Source organism: Labrus mixtus, chromosome 18 (assembly GCF_963584025.1).
Source record: "Labrus mixtus chromosome 18, fLabMix1.1, whole genome shotgun sequence".
Taxonomy (NCBI): Eukaryota; Metazoa; Chordata; class Actinopteri; order Labriformes; family Labridae; genus Labrus; species Labrus mixtus.
Genome location: NC_083629.1, coordinates 23,369,525 through 23,392,278, shown reverse-complemented (window position 1 = coordinate 23,392,278; position 22,754 = coordinate 23,369,525). Strand labels below are relative to the sequence as shown.

At 39.9% G+C, this 22,754-nt stretch overlaps 3 protein-coding genes and 1 long non-coding RNA gene across 4 annotated transcripts in view; 1 reads left to right on the top strand and 3 right to left on the bottom strand.

Annotated features, from left to right (window-relative positions):
• LOC132992945 (uncharacterized) overlaps positions 1-22,754 on the bottom strand; it is a 75,936-nt gene that overhangs the window by 47,953 nt on the left and 5,229 nt on the right. The window lies entirely within an intron of this gene.
• On the bottom strand, positions 256-8,515 carry LOC132992941 (phospholipase B1, membrane-associated-like). The gene is made up of 16 exons (XM_061062535.1): positions 8,387-8,515; positions 8,196-8,233; positions 6,937-7,027; positions 6,804-6,862; positions 6,049-6,116; positions 5,728-5,771; positions 4,792-4,912; positions 4,478-4,529; positions 4,318-4,398; positions 3,904-3,969; positions 3,515-3,606; positions 3,054-3,135; positions 2,415-2,516; positions 2,226-2,321; positions 1,030-1,101; positions 256-938 (listed from the first exon to the last, which is right to left on the bottom strand). The coding sequence occupies exons 1-16, from the start codon at positions 8,439-8,441 to the stop codon at positions 828-830; spliced, it is 1,230 nt and encodes a 409-aa protein (XP_060918518.1). The 5' UTR covers positions 8,442-8,515; the 3' UTR covers positions 256-827.
• LOC132993159 (dr1-associated corepressor) lies at positions 10,195-14,162 on the top strand. The gene is made up of 6 exons (XM_061062838.1): positions 10,195-10,370; positions 10,922-10,994; positions 11,694-11,787; positions 12,164-12,280; positions 12,484-12,583; positions 13,712-14,162. The coding sequence occupies exons 1-6, from the start codon at positions 10,329-10,331 to the stop codon at positions 13,736-13,738; spliced, it is 453 nt and encodes a 150-aa protein (XP_060918821.1). The 5' UTR covers positions 10,195-10,328; the 3' UTR covers positions 13,739-14,162.
• On the bottom strand, positions 14,687-19,360 carry LOC132993158 (activator of 90 kDa heat shock protein ATPase homolog 1-like). Its single transcript, XM_061062837.1, has 9 exons — positions 19,129-19,360; positions 17,967-18,157; positions 17,604-17,686; positions 17,393-17,510; positions 16,905-16,996; positions 16,613-16,741; positions 16,396-16,497; positions 16,186-16,237; positions 14,687-15,729 (listed from the first exon to the last, which is right to left on the bottom strand). The coding sequence occupies exons 1-9, from the start codon at positions 19,206-19,208 to the stop codon at positions 15,557-15,559; spliced, it is 1,020 nt and encodes a 339-aa protein (XP_060918820.1). The 5' UTR covers positions 19,209-19,360; the 3' UTR covers positions 14,687-15,556.

Genomic DNA, 22,754 nt, shown 5'->3' with positions numbered 1-22,754 from the left:
GTTCGATCCCCAGCCCCTGCAGCCACATGCCTGTTGTGTCTTTGAGAAAATCAGTTAACCCCATGTTGCTCCCTCTGCTTCATCAGCAGCGTATGAATGGATTAGTTTTACACAGCAAACCTCGTCCATCAGTGTGTGAATGTGTGGGTGTGACCTGCCGTGTAAAAGTCAAGTACCTTCTTCTCTCATTCCTTCTGAAAGTTTTATTTTTTATGTGTTGGACGATTGTAAGTCTTTTTCTGCAAAAAAATAAAATCAGAAGAAGAACAGAACTTTACTCGTCAACAATGTGGAAAATTGTCTTCGGCTTCTCAAGAAGAAAAAACCTGATGACTAACAAGACAACATTTCAGCACAGCGTGTCAGAGTGAAGTTAATAGTTGCTAAACCAGATTGTTCACTGAGCGATCAATCTAAACACCTTCAATTCCAAACTGGAGAGTTTGTAAATCAGACCAAAGAATATTCAAATAAGATCATCAGGATGCTGATATCTCCCCATGCAGACAGAGTCACAATGGAACGTTAATACAGGACAAAATCAGAGGTTAATAACCAGCAGGGCTGACATATAGAGGCATGATCAAATACAGGTTAGAGAGGATTTATAACAAGAAACTTCACACACGTTTTGGGGATATGAGACTTTTTTAAACTGGTTGAAGAGGAGGAGAATGTGTGACCTTTAAGTGTGTGAACAAGGATCTTTGGCATTGATAAACAACACATTTAATTCAGGCATTCTGTACATATGTCCTCAGTTTTATATTTAGAGTTTGTGAGGTGTTCATGTTTTCGGCTCCAGAGGAAATCCTCCGCAGGTTAAACTACAGCTCATGAAACACAGCGAGCAGAGAAATCAGAGTCAGCACAGAGAAAGGTCTCAGAGTCGGTGCAGACGAGTCCACTCCAGGTCTGGTGTAGATGTACGGATGCTCCTGGAGAAGATTTGTGATGGAGATATTATTATGAATTTTAATTATCAACACACAAAAGTGAAAATCGACAACATGTCGGGTCACGTCGTACCTTTGGCGGGCAGATGAGTTCCACTGGATCTGAAAATGTCTTTATTTTGTCTTTCTCTCCAACAGGCTGGAACTGAGGAACAAATGTGAAGGTCAGCGTCAATGACAAATAATCTGTTAAACTTCTGCAGACTTTTCTGCCCTTCAAGATGAAATGTGACTGCATTCTTTAAATACATCACACTGAATATTACCTCACCTTTTTGGTAAAAGTATGTAAGAAATATTAACACATCAGTCCTGGCAATAAAGTCGCCAAACATGTTTAAGTAGTTCTCAAATATTTAATTTAGCCACGACTATTTAGATGGCCGGTTATTTTTGTTTGAGTATTTTTTTGAAGAGAAAAGTAGTAAAATAATTGGATTCCAGGTCATAAATAATCTTTAGATTATCGTTTGGCTGCTTGTCAGTGAAGTCAAAAAGGCCATTAAAACTGCTTAAAAATATATTTTTTTGTGATGACATTTAAAGATTACGGACACACTGATGGACATGTTTTACTCATAGACTGTATTAATGAATGGACGCTGAGCGACGTCACCCGTCTGTTCATGCAGGGGGCTTTGGAGTCTCATCGATGGCCGTTGCCATGCTGGAAGTCACCCTAGCAACAGGCTGAGAGCTGGAGCTGAGGTGGGTTTTAAGCCTCTTGACAAACCGTTACACCCGCCTGTCAATCATGTCAGCTACACGCTGTATTGTCAAAAACTCTTATCACTCATAAAATCAAAACGGATGCGTTCTCTAAAAATTCACCCCCCGTACGGTGAGTACTGATCGAGACATGAGCTGGTCAGACGTATTTCATTTTTTGAACCAGGCTGTAAACATGTTAATCTCTGCTGTAAAAACAGGCTTTTTTGAATGGGTGTGTATGTGACTTCCTGTGCTTCTGCAGCACAGCCTCTAGTGGACACTCGAGGAACTGCAGGACTATGAACTTCTGTATCAGTGTCATTATTCAACACCAGAGGTTACTGTTTGGTTTTACTATATTCCACAAACTTAACTCATCCAAAAAAAATAAAAAAATTGTCCAAATATTAATTGTGTCTTAAAAGATTAAAATGTTTGAGTCCTAGTCAGCAGTTTTCTGTAATGCAGACATTATAGACACAGAGTCGTACCCTTTCTAACTAGTTTAAATCAGTTTTAAGTTCTCTAAACATAATGAGTACACCTGGAACACTTCACCATGTTGTTCCACAGTCCCTTTGCTAACTCTTCATGTCCTTTAACAGTGAAGTGGAAACAATCTGCAGTGAAGAAGCTCAAGTCAATGCTCCCGTCCTGCAGAGTAAATAAAGACACACAGAGAACACAAAAAAAATAAAAAGATAAGTAATGTTTATGATAAGTAACGTGTGTGTGAGAAAGACTTACAGGAAGTCTCGGTGGTTCTGAGTTTTCTAAATAAGGCTGCAGAACGACAGCAAAGTCCTTTTTGAAGAAGCGGTCGCTGTGCAGAAGTTTCTCCAGTCTCCTCTGTTAGAGACAGAAATGAAAATGATGTTATTACAGGATAAAGATACAAAAGGATACAATGGTGGTTTAGGGACCTAGCGGTAAGTGTGCACGCCCCCTGTACGGAGGCTGTAGGCCCCCGGTTCAAGTCCGACCTGTGGCTCCTTTCCAGCATGACTCTAACGACTGTCCTGTCTCTAAAGAAAGACATAAAAAGCCCCAAAATAAACACATTTGGTCACACTGGAAAACTTGAATTGTAGTTTTTTTTTTTTTATGTTTACCAACTGAAATGAGGCATTCAGATAAAACAATCAGCTGTTTTCTTGTTGTCGAAGAGATTAAACGCTGATCACCTCAGTTTGAGGAGTAAATGGCATTTCAGAATTAGCCGGGCTTTTGAGGACAGTCTGATGGAGCCTCGTGTAATCCTTTTTGATAAAAACACAAACAGAGACACACACACTCACAGAGATAAAGACACACACACAGAGACACACTCACAGAGATAAAGACACACACACAGAGACACACTCACAGAGACACACAAGCACACACCTGGAACTTGTAGTTAATCTCCACCAGCTCCTTCAGCTCAGTCGAGTTCTCTTCAGGTCGGACGAGACAAGAGCAGAAACTCCTGTGAGCAGATCATCAGATCATCAGATCATCAGATCATCAGATCATCAGATCATCAGATCATCAGGTTCTGAGGACTTCAAGACATGACAACAAAAGAATGACGCTGCAGTGTTCTCACATCAGCTCATTTACGAGGGGGCTGGCAGGAGAAATTCCTTGTAAAATCAGAATGCAAATGTTCAGCTGTTTTGTGCAAGTAGGAACGCAACAGTTACTTTACAACAGCTTTCATTTTGTACTGAAGAAAAAATAATGGAGGAGCCTGTCTCTAATTATCTGAAAATCAAACATTTAGTGTATTTTTTCAACTTAATGCAAGAAACAATTTGACAAAAATGGTTGTCAAATGTCAAATGGTAAAAAATGCGGGCGGTCACTTTTGAAGCTGACAGCCCAGAGAGGGTCTCTGAACTTCTCGGAGAGGCTTCATTGGAAGAATCTGCACCACGTTGACGATCATCCTGGGGATCTGAAACCACATGACATCATTCAGTTAAAGGTGCACTACGTAGATTTGGTGGTGAAATTTGAAGTTTGGAGAAGTGAAACAACACTAAGCTATATGTTCTGACCTAAATACACAAACTTCAGGAAAAAAATGGGTCACTGGAACACTGAATGGAGCTAAAAAGCAAAATCATGGTAAAGTGTATTTTGCAGAATATGTGAGCTTTAACTCGTGCAGTTCAGTGAGGGGGGGGAAAGAACAGGTGTTTGAATTTATTTTGTATTCAGGAGTAACGTTACAAAACAGTGTGCGTCTCACCTCGTTCATCATCATGTCCAGAGCTTCTGTCATGTAGTGGATGAAGTTGTCAGGAGAGAACAGAGTCTGCGGAGAATAAGGAGAATAAATACATATCAATTCTGACATTATTTGCCCCTTGTTTTAATTCATGAAACTTTAACAGTCCTGCTAATTAAAGTTCTGTCAATTAAAGTTTGATCTCTGTGCACATCATTAAACTGCTGCCTTGTGTTTTCTGTTCCTCAGCATGTTCTTCTTCGCTCTTTTTGTCAAACTACTGGTAGTACTGATATAGAGGCAGGGATAGTCTCCCGCTGTGGGGTACAGATGTGAACAACCACATCAGGAGCATTTCAGGAGCAGTCCTGAGTGTGTATGTGAAAACAGCTAGATGTGGGCTTCATTGTGGAGTAAACACAGCGAAACTCCTACTTCGTCTTTGCAGTAATCACAAATGTCGTTCATGCCGATCAGCATCGTCACCACCTTCCAGTCCTCCTGGAAGTTCAGACCCTGAAACAAAAGAAGTTTTGTGGTTAAAGACACTAAAACGTATTTTCTAACTCGCAGAGGGATGAGCGCTGAGACTCACTGGATAGGACTTGAACGTGTCTATCATGTGTCTGATCTGATCGGAGACATTTCTGTAGAGGAGAAAGCAAACATGGAGTTAAAACATTTAAATGTGATAATAATTATTGATCTTTGATTGTTTGGGAACATTGTGCTGTCTGCTGGGTGCATGATGAAAATTTATTGTACAGCACTGAGCTTAGATAAAACTGCAAAATCTTCCCCCAAATAATCTCCACTGGATCACAGCTCACAGTTTATGTAGACGAAGCAGACTAACACATGAACACTCGACGGTATCAACAGAGGAAGTGAGCGTGCAGCTTCTCTTACAGCGTGTTGTGTCCGGTGACGGCGAAGTTGAAGCCCGTCTCGTTGACGGTCGTCGGACGGCCGTGGAAAGTCATGACGGGCGAAGGACCGAGCAGTTTGGGGTTGAAGAGTTTTAAAATATCTGGAGAACAAGACAATCACTTCATGCTTATTCAGGTGATGGATGGAACTTTAGTGGACCAAGTTAAATCGTCCAGACCAATGATGAGAGAAGTCCATCCTCTCCGTCTTTTACCTGCTCCACTTTTCAGAAAATGTGTGTTCAAACAGGCCGTTTGGAGATTTTCCCTTCATGACATCATCATCTTTTCAAACAGTTTAAATAAGTCTCAGAGCTCCTCAAAACATGTGTGTGAAGTGTCTTGTTCTAAATCCACTCTGATCCTGTATTTGATCATGTCTATAAACCCCTCTATTTCAGCCCTGCTCAGAACAGGCTGTTTCTGTGTCTGTACCTTTAAATATGTAAATGAGCTGTGTCTGACCACGCCCCCTCTCTGGAAGGGCTTGGGTGTACTCTGGCTTTCTCGCTCCGTGTCCTATTGTTGACGGTGAGAAGGCAGACTCAGAGGGCAGAACAAACACCTAGCTGTGGGAGTGTCACCCACCTGGGGGAGGGGCTACTGCCCTTTGTGATGTCATGAGGGGAAAATCTACAAACGGCCTGTTTGAGCACACATTTTCTGAAAAGTGGAGCAGGTAAAAGATGGAGAGGATGGACTTTTCTCATCATTTGAGGGTTTGTAGACGGACTAGAGACACATGTTAGAGTTAGAGAAACATGGTCATTTTGCACATTGCCTTTTTTCATCCATTAGTCAGCTGTCAATCATGCCATGTTTGGCTAATCTAGCTCGCTAACGCAGCTTCAGACAAACTGAAAGAGATTTTTTTTCTCTCTCCTCGTGCATCTTTACATTCTTTAAACAGACTTACTCGCCAGTGTTATGACGTTTTGATAAGTTCCATATCCTCCGATGCTGCACGCAGGAGAAGGACAAGAGACAAGAGACAGAGTTAGTAATGAATGGAGTCACATCAGTAATAACATTAATCATAATGTCAATCTGATCATACTGTTGTGACATATTTAATAAAGTTATTTATGTGACTGGCAAGATCACATGACTCTATAAATCGACCTCAGATTGGTTTAAATCATCGTAATGATGAAAGTGTGAGTGTTGAAGTGAGCTGTTACAAATGTTTAAAAAAACTTTATCTCACAGATACTTTGATGCTGGGCTGCAACTTTACCTCCATGACACCTGACGGAACTCGAAAGGAATCGATAAAATTGTAGATCCATTGGCACCGATAGCTGTCTGCAATAAAAAACACAGATAGACAAAAAGTCTCTGTGAAGAAAAATACTGTTTTGATATAAGTTTGTTGTAATCAAAACATTGTAGAGAGCTAACTCAACAGCTAGCTCAACATAGCATGTTTCCTTAATGTCTGATCAGATAGTAAGATCACTTTATCACTCCCTCTGGGTTAGTTGTTCTTGGCTCTGTGTTCACATGGATGAAGGAGCTTCCTTCAGCTTGTTCATGTTATTTTTTCCTCGTTTCCTGTGGTGCTACTGGACAGATTTTCTCTCTTTACCTCAGAATTAAGTTGTTCAACACTGTTTCTTTTGTTTGTTTGCTTGAGATAATTACAGCCTCACGGGGTCGCTATTGTATCTTCTAGGACTCTCCGGCTCGCCTGGTCACTCCCCACACCTCATCTTTAAAATACATGTGATGGTGAGCAATCACTGATAGTGTGACTGGAGCCTGTCACCGAGCGGCCCCGAGGCTGGAGAACCAAGGTCTAACCTACATTTCTTGTGATTCTTGAATAACAAAGCTGATTCTCCCATTAGAGCGAATACATTCCCCCCCATCCTCTTGAGATAATAAAGCAGGCTTCTCACTGTGATAGGTCAGACCACGACGTGCCATGCTGCTGATGCCCACACCAACAAGAAAGAAAAACTTTGTAAGAATCAGAACCAAAACACTCACAGTTAAAGAGTCTCCCAGCGCAGCGATGACTTTGACGTCTGCAGCTTTCACAAATTCAACTAGAAAAAGAATTAAAGGTCAGAATGAAGACAAACACACAACTTTGAAAAACTCCTGGTTAAGGCGCCCTTACCTGACGTGGGGACGGTGGGAGACGGGCTCATGTCGGAGCAGGTGAACGGAGCATGCAGACGATGTTGGAGAAAATCTGCTCCAAAGAAATCCTGCATGGAAATCACACAGATATGTTAACGCATTAAAGGAGTGCTGATAGAGGTGATTTCTGTTTAGAGGTCAAGGGTCGAGCTGCTGCTGCAGGATCTGACTGAAGACAAACGGCAGCATCATCCATCCATCCTCCACTCAAATCACCAGCAGACGACCTTTGACCCCCAAAAACCTGATTATTGATTATTTTGGTCCTAAACTATTTAATACTCCTCTGAGTTAAAGTTGGTTCAGTTTCATGTTGAGCTTAATCAGAGGGACTCACATTAACATACAGTGAACGTGAGTTTTCTGTTTACACAGCGTGGACATTTATCCCGGGGAGATATTTGCTCTGTAAATCCTGCACATACCTGCACAACTGTTCAGCTCCTCCATTGCACAAGTTCCCTGTCAGCAGGAGAACAATGCGGTTCTTAGAGCCTTTCACTATCTGGCTCGACTTTTACAGTCATTGTTTTTAGTAGAAGGAACAAAGCACAACAATTTTTCACAACTTTAACATGTCTAAGTTATGAAATGAGGGTTGAATACAAATATTTTACTGCAAAATTCCTTTATTTGGTTGTTTTTTTTGCATCTTTCCAAAAACCGAAAATAGTGAAAATGAGGGCTTTTTCCGACAGGGACACCTCCTGCCTTATCACATGTATCTCTGGAAACCGAGATCAGAATGTCACTGAATGTGGACAGGAAGTTCACAGGAAGTTATTTATTAGAATTAAGCAAAGTTTTCATCAATAACATTTTAAATTTTTGAAATAATCACACTTAAACACACTTGTAGTTAAGACGGAAATGGAAACAGATAAAGTTGAAGTTGAGTTGAGTTAATACATTCTTTCTGTCTCAATTTTTATATCTTACAAAATGATTTATATGATGACGCTTGGAGTCAATCTGCTGCTTTCAAAAATATTGTCACCTAGTATTTGCACCAGGTCGAATTCCTCGTGTGTGTAAACTTAGGAATAAAAAATGCGTCTGATTCAGAGCAGTGTTGAGACTAGCGCTCCGTCTTTAGAGATTCTTCTGTTAATCCAAATTTGATCAATACTCTGAACATTTACAAGGAATAAAAACAGACGCAGACCAGATAGAAATAGAGGTACATAATTCTCCTACATGTTCCAAAATGCTGAATGTGTACGATGGAGACCTCACCTGGTTGAAAATATCTTCGTCTTCATTCAGAGTTTGGGCTGTAAGAGAGGAGGAGAAGGATGAATACACTTTTGCTCCAGAGAAGGTGCCGAGGCTTGTTTGGATCCTGTACCGAGTTTATCTGACTGTCAATACAAACAGTTCAGAACTGACACTCCTGACAACGATTCAGACATTTTTTTTAAGCTTACCATCTACGGGATATCTGGTAAATATACAGACAGCAAACAGCACACAGAGCAGCATGTCGACGACGACGACGGCTTTCAAGAAAAAAAAACAAAGATAAATAAAGAGCTGTGCAGCTGTTTAGTATTCAACCTTTGTTATGAACGATGATGAATCTTATCTTTGACCTTTGCAGTCATTAGTGCCACCAGAGCCTCACAGGTAATATAAAGCAGATAATTCATTTGTACGTGGTGTCCATATAGCGTTCTATATAATGTTTAACACGTTGATTAATGCGATTAAAGAGATAGTCAGAAAGGAGAAAGGAAATATGTACCAAATAAGTTAATGAACTATCAGTTATTCAGAAATGATAGCTTTCTAAAAATCACTTAGCAGACGCTTTTATCCAAAGCGACGTACATCAGAGAGGAAGAACGACACGATCGAGGATTTAGAGAAGAAACAACGTCAGGAAGTGTAAAACGAACAGCCGATCGGACACACAGGTTCTGACAGGAAGTGACCAGAGGTAAAGCACAACATTGACAGCTTCTAATCAGCATCAAAACCATCATCATCAATATCATTAAGTGTGTGTGTGTTCATAAAGAGCTGGGTCTTTAGCTTTTTCTTAAAGGTGCAGAGGGACTCTGCAGACTGAAGGAGTTTGGTAGTTCGTTCCACCACCGGGGGGCGACAGAGGAGAAGAGTCTAGTCAGAGACTTAGGACCCTGTTGTGAAGGTTGGAGAATTGCATCTGATTAAAGGTTTATTTTTTAGGATTTTTATGCCTTTGTTTTAGGAGACAGGACATTTGATAGAGTCCGAAATCAGAGAGAGAGAGAGAGAGACGGGAATGACATGCGGGAAAGGAGCCACACGTCGGATTCGAACCCAGGCCACTTGCTCGGAGGACTACAGCCTGTATATCTTTAACTTTGTCAGAACTGAAGTCTAATATCATGTTTATTCTAAATACTTTTAATGTGTAAATGTGACTATTTTATATTAATTATTTGAAATAAAGGTTAAAAAACGGGATCAAAAAGTAAGAACATTTTCAGATCTTTATCCATAAACACTCATGTTGAATGTTTGAGTTTTTATTGTGGGAAAGTCTGACATGAATTTTACATCATGTGTAAGGTAGTGGCCTCATGTCTGGGCTTATAGGTGTAAAAAAATAATGTAAGGATATGTTTTGTAAAAGGTCACGTGTGCACTTTTCTTGTGTGTGTTTCTTTTTTTTAAAATACTTTTTATTTGATAGTTTTGAAGAAAAATAACATAAACTGTCAGAATGAGCATAGATCTACATATAAGTGCATCATCATCTATACAGGCATGGATAAATATTTCTGTTAGCTCATTCTACGACAGAAGAGAAGAGTGAGCAAACAGGAAGGAAAAAATAAAAATAAAAGAATGAAATAGAAAGAGAGCAAAAGAACAACAGAGCATATTAACTTATCAAAAAGAATAAATAAAAAATGAAAAACAAAACAATAAAAAAGTGGATTGTTCTACTCTAATAGAATTTTATATATCTATTTTTCTTGTGTGTGTTTATTAGATTTCTGCCATCATGTACGTGTAAAATAAATGAAAAGGGGATTCATGTAATATAATAACAGGAAGTACATACAGGAAATTATAAATAAAGGAATACAAATAATATAGCCCAAAAAATACAATAAAATTAATTAATTAAAGATGAATACATATTTAGTAAAATCGTTATTTAGACGTTTTCATAGTAATTCACATACTGATCACTTACTACGGTAAACTACGGGGTCATGACGTCATCGTCGTCGGGGTCACGCTGGGTGACCTCAGGTGTGTGTGTGTGCAGTTTTCAAGTTTTCTTCGTGCTGAAAGTAAACAAATGGACTCTGCGGCGGTTTGTGATAAAAAAATGAAAAATGTGGTCAAAGTTTGTGACTTAAATCGAGCACGATGCCCGGACAGAAGAGAAGATATAATGTGCGCTTTCCTCCAGTGAGTACTAAATAAATGTTTATCCAGGTGTGTACACGCTTTTTATAAACGTCAGGTGAAACAAAGCTAGCGGCAGAGTGAGCAGCATGGAGTGCAGGTAGCAGTTGTTGCTTTCAGGGAGTGTCGGAAATCTGGAATTCCTAGTGAAAGTGGTAAACACCGCGACTGGATGCTGTTTGTTTCTGTTATTCACGAGGCGTGTGTACAGTGAAGCAAACCCGGAAGCAGTGTGAACAGCCTTCTGCAACTGTATTAAACAACATTTAATTGATATGTAGGCTAATTGACAGATGAGATGTGTGTTTGTCTCTGGTCCTACGAGGTCGAAACACACGCAACATTTACCGAAAAATAAAGAAAACCAAAGAGGGGAGTGAGAAAACCAAAAGGAAAAGAAAATAGCAACGATAAGTTTCCATGGACTTTTTCTTTTAGCTAGCTTCACATCTTCATGTTTTCAAATCTATGAAGCCGAGGTTTACCAGGAGCACCTGAGTGCAGCAGCATTTGTATGACTCTCAAAGTATCTTGATGTTTGTTTTTACTCCCAGGGCCGCATCAAGAAGATCATGCAGAAGGATGCAGAGGTGGGGAAGATTGCAATGGCCGTTCCTGTGATCATCTGTATCCTTTTAAAGCTGCAGGTGTTTCTTCTTCTTCAGTAAATTAAAGCGCAGGTTGGATCAGTGCTGAGAGCAGAAGTTCTTCATCTGTGCTGTTGATGTGTTGCTGCTTTCAATTGGACTTCTGTTAATTTCCTTCTGCAGCAGTCCCATATCCTTTTGCGTTTCTCTTAATCCTCCTGAAGGGCTCCTGAGCATGCTGGGAACTGTAGTCCCTTCTGTATGGCCTTTAAAAAAGTGTAGGGTCCAAATCAAAAGTGTCATTTTCAAGTTTTGGTTGAAGCTTAGGCAACTTTTCAAAATGTCAAAACATCTGAGGTATGCTTAAATTGCTTAATCTTTTTATTGTAATAATTGGGAATATCCGGTCTTACATTTGACCATCTTAGTCCACATTCCTGAACGGGTGGATTTCTTCCAGGTCCTGCCGCTCTCTGAGGCACCTGAAGCCATCTTGGCTCTGTTTGACTCGCTGCTACCTTTTTAACTGAGGCATTAATTAACAAAAAGCGTTGCAGCACAAATAATTCAAAACATCCCCTGAAGGTGACACATTCTGTGTTTTTTCTGCTGTTGCCCTAAAGGAAACTTGATCTCACAGTAGCTGTAGTTAAATCTTGTAAAATGTGCTTTGAATTGTTGAAGAGCTGTGTTGAGACCAGAGTGGTAGATCTGTAAAGTTCTGAACTGCAGAGATCAGCTCGGGCGCTGGAGATGTTCCTGAAGTGTCTGCTGACCCAAACCTGTCTGGTAACTCAGTCCAAGCACAGCGCCGCCGTGTCAGTCTCTCACATGTGAGTACAACTGTTTTTTAAGACATATTGCAGCGTACAAAGACTCACATTAACATAATACTACTGACATGTTTGTTATTCTGCATCATAACTGGCTGCAATTTTTTTAAAGGAGATCTATTAAACTCACTTTCACCCTTTAATTATGTCGCTCCGGGACACCCATAGAGGAGCTTTTCAAGATGTGTAACCTCAAAAACCTCCTCATGTATCTGATACTGGCGTCTGTAAAATCCCTCATTTCAGCTGCTGTCTCTTTAAGGCCCCGCCCTCCCCACGTGCCCACTCTCCCTCGATTGGTCAGCTCTGTTGGAAAAAATGTCAAATGTATGTGAATGAACTGCAGACGGGTTATTGAAGGTATGTTTGTATGTAGGAAGCAGTGCATCGAGTCAGAGAGGCTCTTCCACTTCCTCAAAGACCTGGCAGAGCGAGCAACATCTACGGCAGGCCAGAAGGACAACAGAGGCATGAATGTGTGGCCGTTATACAGGTCAGTAACTGTAGTTTAATACAAGTGAATTTACTTTCACAGAAGTTTAGTGTCATGGTTAATTTGGTTAATCAATTAAATATTGTCTGAGAACGGCAAGTTCTTTTTACGTTGGTTTTAAATGCTGTATAAGTTGTTTAACTTTCAGTGATGGACTTCCTGTTTCAGCCTCTGTCTCTGTTTTCTACCATCGTTTTTTCCAGAACAAGACGGCATGACACGTCCGTTAAAAAAACACCTGAAGTGGTAGAAAAGGCGCCACGGCCGAGCCTCGACTCCCTTGACAATGACTCCAGCTCCAGTGTACGTGCTTTAACTATTCTACATTTATCTGATCTTAAGACGTGCAGACGAAACCAAAAAATGACTTCATGTTTTAACTTGTCAGCGTTAAGGCCGTGATGGAAGAGTCCATGTGATTCTATAATTAAATATCAAGTCACTGATATGTTTCTGTAGACTGAATTTAATGCTGAAGACTCTGAACTCGTAGCAGGTCTTAATGTCCCCTTACTTTGGTTAAAGTCTTCTTCTTCTTCTATGGTATTCAGGCTGTACACTGTAGAGTGTAATGCTGCCCTCTATAGTCTAGGAGTGTGTACTGAATTCACATCATATGACACAGGCCTGTAGCGTGCAAATATCTAAGAACTGCACCCCCAAAAGATAACAGAAAATATGGACTCAAAGGAGAAAGATCAGAGTCCCGGGTCAGATAACTGTCGCCTCTCATTCCTGTATTGACCACACACAAAGACAACATGACCGACTGATTCCTCCTTTCCACGCTGACACAGACCATCCGGGTGTTTACCAATGACTTTTAAATAACTGGCCCGACCACGATGTCCTGACCCCAGCCTCGTTCAAACCACATCGTCCTTTCTGCAAGATTTCAGCAGCAGCCTTTCTACTCACGCCTTCCCTTTCGCTCTTCATCCCATTCTCTCACTTTTCCCCAAAAGAACATTGATCTAAATACACAGCTTTAAGAGAGACTCATTTGCAAGCTTATCAGAGATTTCATTCCCCTCAATCACTGAATGACCTGGTAACCATAGAAACCCAACATGACACACCAAATTCTCAACATGTCTCAACCAAGTGTTAGTTTAGCTAAAAGAAATCTACTATTTCAATGTTTTTTTTGTCATAAACTGTGTTTCAGATTCTCTCATCCAGAGACAACCAACAGCTAAAAGTTACAATAGCGCCCCCGTGAGGCTGTAATGTGCATTACACTCAGTGGAAATAAAGGAGTTGACAACTTCACTATTTTTAGATCCTGACCTCAATTGAGGTAAAAAGAATTGTCCAATGGAAACCGGAGGAAAGGCAGTTGTTGTTAGGTGGATGAAAAGGAGTTTGAGTCAGTCGAAGATGTTCTTGTTTTTTTTGAGTTTATTCTCTTTGTCTCTTTTTTTCCTGCAGGAGTCCGAGCTCTACATCTGCCTCTGAGTGTGAACGTGCAGCCTGAAGAAACTCACAAACCCTACTTTTTGTCACTTTTGTTTAAAAGTTTGTCTTTGATTACGCTCTGCTGGTACAGTTTAACATACACGTTCATCATAGGAATATTAACCGTGAGAAAAAGCATTGTTCTGGGAAGAGAATGTTTAAGTTATATCATATTTTATAACTTTTTCTGCTGATTGATTTTGTTTTGGGTCGTTTTCTTTCACGTTTTAGTGTACCTCTTGTTTTGTAGTGAAGCCTGTTTTCTTTATGTTCATAGCAGATTTGTATTAAGAGTGAAAATGTAAATACTCTGCTCGTTTATTAATGCAGAGAAACACTTTAAATTATTTTAGATTCTGATATATTTGTGTTGATCAGGCAGATCGCTTCAATCTTTTGTTTCCTTTCATTTGAAAAAAAGAAATCCATGTTTCAGTTACGATGGTTAAATAATGTTGCTGTGGTTGAAATATCAGACGAACTATTTTACAGTGTATGGAAGCCTTTAGAGCCAAACTTAGTGCATGTTTTCCGCCTTTGCGTTTTCTGTTTTTGAGCGTTTAATTTTTAAAGAATTTGTAAATTAACGTTTTAAAGACAGTAAACCTTTGGGTATGAAATTAAATGTGTTGAATTTGTAAATAAATGTTTATTTTCACGTCTGTGGTTGACAATGAGAATTTGATCATTCAACCTTTCGGTCAAACCGACCAGTAGATATTCATCTTATACCTGATGAAGGTGGGCTCGACCGAAACGTTGAACAATTTAATAAATATGTCGGTATAAAGCGAGACATCGTGCTGGAGCCTTTAAGTTTGACCCTCCTCCCTCACACCGGTCAAACATTCAGGTGTGTAGAGATCTTGTTCTACAGACGTCTGTGGTTGAATAATTAAATGTGAAGTTTAAAAGTGTTCTCACATAAATAAAAACAAATCAAACGCATACAAGGATCGGTTTTTATTCCAACCAACTAATCTTTTTACAGCGTGAACGATGAATCGATGAATAAATAGACGCGTCTGTTCTGAAAACTTTGACTGGAAAATGTACATTTTTTTGATGGAGAATAAAGAAAAACATCTCTCAGCGGTTGCTACTAAATCTAGCTTCCTGCATGAAGAGGTGAAGCTCTTCTTTATCTCGACAGTGACAAACATTAGCGGTATCGTTTCCTGCTGAAAAGTCCGGGCCGATCCGATCACACCGGGCAGACGTCGGGCTCGTGAAGTGCGTAAAATCAAGTCTGAATGAAACCATAAACAAAGTACAGAACTGTGCAGCTATTAAGTGACAGACTTCACGAGTACAGTTCAAATCCAGGAGTCGCTCCTCCGTCTGGCAGTCTGAAATAAAACATGCATATTGGCTGACAGCATCTTTACTACAGTTACATCTGAAGAGTAGAAAAAAAAAAGAAACAGGCTTTTAAAACAAAACAAATCCCACAGTTATTTTTATCTCTTACAGTGATTACAGATTTATAGAATCACAGGCCAATTAGCAAAAGTGGTTCAACAGATTCTTATTTTCTTTATTTCATTTTCCATCCACAGTCCCAAAGGCACCGTCCATCTCGTGCTTTGAACGACTGAGCAGAATACTGACGGGGAGAAATTTAAATATGTTCAAAATTAAAACATTTACACGTACACACAGTCAGGTGACAGATTGGCCTCGTCGTCTCTTTCCTGAACTCGTGCCTCAAGTTTTTACGTTTGGACACGTCGAGAAAGACGGGACTGAAGGACAAGCATGTTTAAAAAATTCAAAAAAACAAAACAGAAATGGAAACAGCACTACAGCGAGCCGTGTTCAGAAGAGCCGCGCTCCGAAGCCAAAAGTCTGTTTGATAGCCTCGAAGTAGTATCTCTTCCAGCCCTCTTTCGTCCGCTCCTCCTCGCTTTCTGGGACGCCTCGACACTCCACCTTCAGCTCCGTCTCGCTGCTCCGGTCCAAGAAGGTCAGCGTGATTGTTGCGTAATGCTCTGTGGAGAAGAAACAGGGTCAGAGGTCGTGTTTGTTACAAACGTTTTACCGTAAAGATGGCGGGTAAAATTCTAAACAGGTGACTCGGGTGCTCATCACGGGGACACGTTTGATATCGGGGGTTCAAAAGTTCCAACTTTTACAATTTCTGATTAACAACAAATTAATAAAGTGACTCGGGTGAAGGACCTCATGTCCCACTTTCTTTATAGACACTTTAGTAATCCTTTGTCACAGCAGCTGTGACCACCGTCATGACACAACATGAAAACTGAACAAAAAACATCGAGACGTCAAAAATACAAAGATCAGTTTAAAAAAAATACACTAAAAATGAGGAATTGTAAATAAAAGACACCTAAGAAATGTATTTCTCCATGTTCTACATGACCCCAGTCATCCCCGTTTTTATGAAAAATGGCTCAAACAAACAAAGAAAATACACATAAACGTACCACTGGGCCAGTTGTTATATCGCCACTTCATCACTATTTTCTCATCAGGTACCTGGTGAAGAGAGGTTTCAATGTTAGGGGAACTACAGTTTGAATTAAAGACCATTTCATATCAAGAACGTAAGAGCCACAACCCGTAAGAGTCAAATCATTCTTGAACTTCACATTGTTGTTAATCGAGTGTATATACTCGTTAATCTTCAGTCTTACCAGCTCTGAGAATTCACCAAAAACATTTCCCTCTAGCAGACGAAACTTTCCGCCCCGCTCTCCCTCCACTGTGGCCGGAGCGTGAGTGAAAGCCTGGACCATCTACAGATAAAGAAAAACACTCCGATCAGACAAGACGCTCTTTACTTAACCACTCATCAAAGCTTGTTTTAATCTGAGCAGAGTGAGATACGGCGGGTAAAGAGACGGAGCTCACCTCCTGGTGGAGGAAGACCCTGTAGAGATCAGCCGGGGAGGTGAGGAACTTTTCCCTGATGCTGAATTTACAGGTGGGGATCTTGACGCCGGTGTTGACTGGAGCAGCTGTGCTGCTGGAGGAGGAAATCTGTTTCATACAAAAAGGAACAAAAGTCTGGTGAGGAAAGAAACGCTGCACCGCCTGAAGGAAAACACAGTGAGGTTCATAACTGATGCATCGTTACTGTAAATAATTGAGGGTCTGAAGATGTGAAATGTAGAAATATTTTTGATGGATTGTGAACACATACCTGAGTTCTGTCCATCTTGGCTTTTGATTGTGAAGAGGACTGAATCTTGGCCATGCCGTTTGCTGTAGGCAGGATCATTCCCTGTGTGAACTCTGCAGTAAAAAAAAAAAGAAGAAAAAAAAGGAACACAATGAGCTGGAATCCGACTTTTAATAATCAGACTGAATAACAGCCTTTTACAAAAAGTCATTTAAAATATACAAATTCAGAGCGTTTAGTCTGAATTCTCCATTTATCGTTTCTGCTGTTTATCTTTAATATGGTGAGAGAAGTTGAATTCTCGTGCTTACTTTGCTTTTTATTATCACATCATTTCAATTTGCTTTTGTTAAAATGTTTTGTTTTTCCCAGACGGCCTTTATTAACTCGTTTATTACACAGGGTCACTCTTGTAAACCCAGACGCTTTACACTGAGTAATTGAATTTAGTATGACTTCAGCCAGTTGTTCACAGCTGGTGGGTGGGAATGTGACGGTTTTTCACTCACCTGTTTTCAAGTAATCAACGTAGCTGGCCAGGGCTTTACGCATTTTATCTGCTCCCTCTGTCCTCATCAGGTGGGTCAGCGATGTTTCCGGTTCATCTTTATTCAGCGATACTGAAATCTGGAAGAAGGTGAAATCGGAGGGGTCAAAACACTGCTCTACAAAATTTAAGACAATTCATGTAACTGAGTGCTCGTTGTTTGAGAAACTTACATCAAGATCCTCCATGTCGTTCTCGTCCGACAGGTTGGGAACTTCAACAGTTCCTTTATATTTCACTCCTGCTTTTGACGTTCCTGGTTAGACAGAGAGAAGGCTGATGTTAGCAGAAGTTTGAAGCCTCTTCATTCCTTCCTCTTTTCTACAATCTTTATAATAAAATGGGATTCATCATCATCTGACAATTTTCTGAGTTTTCTTTATCGGACACATTTGACTGTCAAAATAAGAGTTGTCATGATTTCAGTAACGTGCTACAGGATGCAGACGATACCAGCACATAAATTAACTTTAAAAAAAACTAAAACAGGAATATAGATCCAAACAAAATCTACATCCGCCTCGATGTGTCCTCACCAGTCCAAGTAGCTTTCATGTTCCACTCGTAGAAGAAAATCAGTTTCCCTTTGCGGTTGTTAATCGAGGCTTCTCCTTCCAACTTTCCGACTTCTGTCACCTCGCAGCTCCCCTCGTCGTTCTCGACGGTCAACCCGAGGACGAGGGATTTTAACTTGTCCGACGACCAGTTTGTTGCATCTCGTTCAGTCCTGAAAAAGCGCAGAAGAGACCGAGGAAAATGGATTTTAAATGAAGACCAGTCAAGACCACAACTGATGTCCATGTCATTACAGCGATGGGAAAGAAAATGTCTCTTTCTAAAAGAACAAATAACTTCAATTCTTGTGTAATTTGATTTTCACCCCCAGTTAAGGCCGAAACCTTCCCACTGTTATTGTTTAAGTGAGTGACACGCCCGCTGCACACAAAATGATGATTTGTCATGGTTACTTGTGGTCTTGTCTCTGTTTCGCCCTGCCTGGGTCTGGACTCGGTCTGGATCCCTAAATGTCTCGGTCTCGTAGCACTGTCTTTAGCCACAAGAGTTCATCCCCACTACTTAAAAACCTAAGTTGATTTGTCATTATTAAACATTAAAATATACATTTTTTTTTTTATTCTTTATTGTAACTTATTGAAAGCTTAATTTTACTACATAACTACATGTGATGCAGATATAAATCAATCAGTAATCATGTTTCATTATCGTGATCTCAACATTAATCAAACTAATAATTAAAATTATTTACACCATAATAATCAAGCAGCTTTGGTATCTTACCAACAGCGAAAAACTGTAATTTCAGATGGAGAGAAACACAAACAAACATCATATAACTACATGTGTATAGTGTTATAACACCCAAACACGTGTGCAGTAACAGACAGTGTTGATGGCTAAAAAACTACAGTAAGCTACAGCAGCTAACTACAACGGAAAGCTAACTCGAACACGACTGTAATGTAAATCAATTTAGAACAGATAACTGGATCTTAACTCGTATATTGTGATTTAATTCACACTTACTGTTGTAAATTAACATGTCTGTGTCAATAATTATTAATTATGCAGCTTTAAAACCCACAGAAAGCGGCTCTGGCTCATTACTGACTGACTGACTGACTGACTGAATGGATGGTGTTAGCATTAGCAGGCTAGCTATCCGTCATCTCGTCTTACCAGTGCCAGTTGTTGACGTTAGTCGCGTCGGCTCTCTCCTCCACGATCCATCGAGGGTCTCCTTCTCCCCACTTCGCCATTTGTCCGGCTAAATGGGTTTTAAAGTGTGAATGTGTAGCGTTGTGAGCCGGGGAACTGGTTTTGCCGGTGACTGTCCCGGTGCACGTTGTTTCTAGAAGCCTCTAGCTGCTGCTGGTTGGTCTGGCGGTGCTCCTGCTTTAATCGTCCGGGTACAGAAAATGCTGGAAACGGAACCTTGTGGGACGCGATAGAAAAAAAAAAAGGAGTCCCGTTTAACCGGAAGTTTCTTTCTGAATAGTAGTTCCGCGTCGTAAAAAAGTCTTCCTAGTGAACTAAAAACATTTATATTAGTGGTGTGTCGTGAGTATTATTTGTAAAACGTCCTGTTTTTTGTACAACCAAAAGGCGCATGAAAGGATAAGATAAGATAAGATAAGATAAGAGATGTTTATTGTCACTGTACAAGTACAACGAAATATTGTTGGAGCGAGCCTGTAGATGCCTAATATCAGAAATATACAAACATAGGAAATACTAAAACCAAATATTAAAATAAGAAATACAATTAAATAATACGATATAGTATACAATATACAATTAATTTGCAGATGACAGGTATAGAATAATCGCTTATAAAACATTGCTTTATCTTTGCTGTTTATGTTTCTGTATGCCGTATTTACTTTTTTTGTGTTCACTTTAAAAACACTTTATTCTCTATATATTCTTATTATCATTTTATTTTCCATTAATGCAGAAGTGCACTTGTAGTCGAAACTAGGAACAAATAAAATTGCAAGAACCTTTCTTTTCTGAGTTTTCCGAGATTTTATAGATAAAATACACTTGATTCCTTGAAAATGAAATAAGCAGTCAGTTCCACCCATACAGACCGACAGCGTTTACATGTTTAACAGTTCACCACCGACAAACATGATTTACATAGCAGACAGTAAGAAGGGAAATGAGGGAGACACTGTTCTTCATTCAACAGCCTTTTCCACCTGCTGAAACTTTGGAGGAAAATATGATTTTGTATATTGTTTACATTGTTCACAGGTGGGAAGAAAATAAGCGGTCCATGTCTATGCATCACACGAGACGTTTAGTGCTTTCACACTTGCAGAAAACTCCTGATATTTCCAGGGGAATCTGTCTGAACTCAAACAGTCGAGTTTTCACGCTGACTTAACCCGGAGTTTCTCCTGCCAGCCCTCTAGTATTTTTTTTGCAGCAAGTCCGAGAGAGCTGATGTGAGAACGCAGCAGGATATTCTCCGGAGAATTCACCTCCAGCCAATGGGAGGGGGAGTGACGTTTATATTCTGTGACTTCTGCATGGTACATAGAGTGTCTGCACGCGACCACTACGATCTCCGTGCACGTCATTAAAGGCTGCGTTATGTTTTCTGTTCGTCAGCATGTTGTTCTCCACTCTTTTGTTGATAGTGTGATTCCGATGAGCTACACGTATCATTGATATAAAGGGAAAATATTCTCATCATGGGGTCTTATAGCGGACTCTGTTGCTTCGTTCAGTACTTCTGTGTCGTTCTTTTTACGTCTCGTCTTACCTCAGGAGACCTTAATATGATTTTGCTTAGTTTTACCTTATAAGGGCCGGACTAAGCAAAGCATATTAAGATCATAATTCATTTTCAACAACTTCCTAATTAACCACCAATAAGCAGTTATTAGGTAGTGACCTATTAGCTATAGATCGAGGCGCTGCTTGTCAACAGGCAAGGCAGGCAACTGCTGGGCTGACAAACTTTAAACCACAGCAGGGGCTCAAAATGTACAAATTTTGCATTGACAGTAGGAAACCTCCTTAAGTGGGCCCCATCTGACAGTACTCACTCTCATTGCACTACTAAGTTGCATTCATTAAAACCAAAGTTTGACAAAGTCACACAAGAAAGAAGAGGAATTATCCAAGTGAAAAAAAAGAATGACATGGGGGGGGGGGGGGGGGGGGGTACACCAAAAAAAATGTACAGGGGGCCCCCAAAAAATGCTGATAATGATAACTATTATTTATAACATAAAGCTGGTTAGAAGTTCCCCCTTGGGCTCCAACAGACTCTAGAATCGTCCCTGGCTATAGACCATGGTCATGTAGAATAAGGTACTAATAAGCGCTCAATAATGACTCATAAGCAGCCGTACGCTATTAATTAGCATGCTAATAATCAACTATAGTTAATGGTGAATATTGTGACCTTAATTTAAAGTGTTTCCAGGAAATGCATCTCAGTTTGTGTCTTCCTCCTGAAGCTTCGGCTCTCATCTTTTTAACTTGTATTAGTTACAGATGAAAACACTCGTTTAATTATTCCTAGCGTTTCATATGAATCTATTCCACTGCCTTAATTAGCACCCTTTCCAGGTTTGGTGACAAAAATAATTATTGCACCAATAAGATCCGCTAAGAGATTCAATCATCGTTATTTCCTTTGGTTCAGCCCAACACAAGTCTTTTCAGAATTACAAAAACATTGTGAAACACATCATCAAGTGGAAAGCAGATTTATGTAATTACCAAGAGTGAATACAAAAACCCTCTCTGGCAGAGATAATGAGCATCACCAACACACATAATCACCGATAATTACACCAATCTGGCTCAAAGGATGTGATGTGTGGTAGTTTTGGTATTAGAGAGAAGGAGAGAAATAACAAGACTGAAAAGACTCTGAATATAGCTGCTGAATATATCAGGAACTGAAAAGAAAAATAAAGAAGGAGCTGAGAAACAAACTAGATTTTGACTGAAACTCAACTGGCCATCTACATTTTGAAATATTGAATGTGAGATTTACATAATTATAAGAACCTGCTGATTTGTGGTGAAGCAATTGAAGCCCTCTCACCTGATATACTAATACCATAAACCATAACCAATAAAATCTTCATGGTTTAAGCCAAAAGTCCAAAACACATGTTGACAGGAAACAGAGTATGGCTGTATTGCGGCTATAGAACATCAGTCCTCTTTTAAAAATGTGTAAACATGAAATGGAACAAGTTGCACATCATTTTTCACCCCATAAAGATATGAATAATCCCTACTTTAGGATGTTTAGTATTCCGCCTCACTAGCTAAAGTAAGTTATGACTTGTTAAAGAGTAGCACCCTGCGCAAATACGAGAGGCAGTCAGAGAAAGATTCTGCATAAATGTAACTCTGAATTGCCCCCCGGGGACAAATAAAGTTCTTTGAATTGAATTAACTGAGGTTTCCTTAGACTGTCAGACTGATCAAGAAATAATACCCCTGAGCTCTTGGATTATAAATGATAAAAAATGCATAATTCTTCCCATTTTTTCCACCCCAGAAGGACCCCTTAAACCCCACCTTAGCCCCTTCACAAATGTGTCTTGCATGACGCCCCTGATTACAGTTGCTCCCGTCTATTACCATACTTAGTTGTTACTGCTTACAACTATCTTATGCACTGTTGTTGTTCGCTCTGTTTGTCTCTATCTGACTTTATGAACATCGAAACAGGTTTTACTTGTTGTAATTGTTGTACCTGTTCTACGCTGTGATTCCAAAACTTGTTTTAATCAAATTTAAGGCATCTACAGTCTTTTTAAGAGTCT

What these genes read in the sequence shown, in the direction of transcription:
- LOC132992941 (XM_061062535.1), bottom strand. Translation starts at nt 8,441, where the DNA reads ATGCTGCTCTGTGTGCTGTTTGCTGTCTGTATATTTACCAGATATCCC. An exon ending in ACACGTTCAAGTCCTATCCA is followed by an intron (nt 4,399 to 4,477) that starts GTGAGTCTCAGC and finishes CTTTTGTTTCAG; the next exon opens with GGTCTGAACTTCCAGGAGGA. An exon ending in AGATTAACTACAAGTTCCAG is followed by an intron (nt 2,517 to 3,053) that starts GTGTGTGCTTGT and finishes TGTCTCTAACAG; the next exon opens with AGGAGACTGGAGAAACTTCT.
- LOC132993159 (XM_061062838.1), top strand. Translation starts at nt 10,329, where the DNA reads ATGCCCGGACAGAAGAGAAGATATAATGTGCGCTTTCCTCCA. An exon ending in GCCGTGTCAGTCTCTCACAT is followed by an intron (nt 11,788 to 12,163) that starts GTGAGTACAACT and finishes GTTTGTATGTAG; the next exon opens with GAAGCAGTGCATCGAGTCAG. An exon ending in ACAATGACTCCAGCTCCAGT is followed by an intron (nt 12,584 to 13,711) that starts GTACGTGCTTTA and finishes TTTTTCCTGCAG; the next exon opens with GAGTCCGAGCTCTACATCTG.
- LOC132993158 (XM_061062837.1), bottom strand. Translation starts at nt 19,208, where the DNA reads ATGGCGAAGTGGGGAGAAGGAGACCCTCGATGGATCGTGGAGGAGAGA. An exon ending in AACGTCAACAACTGGCACTG is followed by an intron (nt 18,158 to 19,128) that starts GTAAGACGAGAT and finishes GCGCTTTTTCAG; the next exon opens with GACTGAACGAGATGCAACAA. An exon ending in CCAAGATGGACAGAACTCAG is followed by an intron (nt 16,742 to 16,904) that starts GTATGTGTTCAC and finishes TGTATGAAACAG; the next exon opens with ATTTCCTCCTCCAGCAGCAC.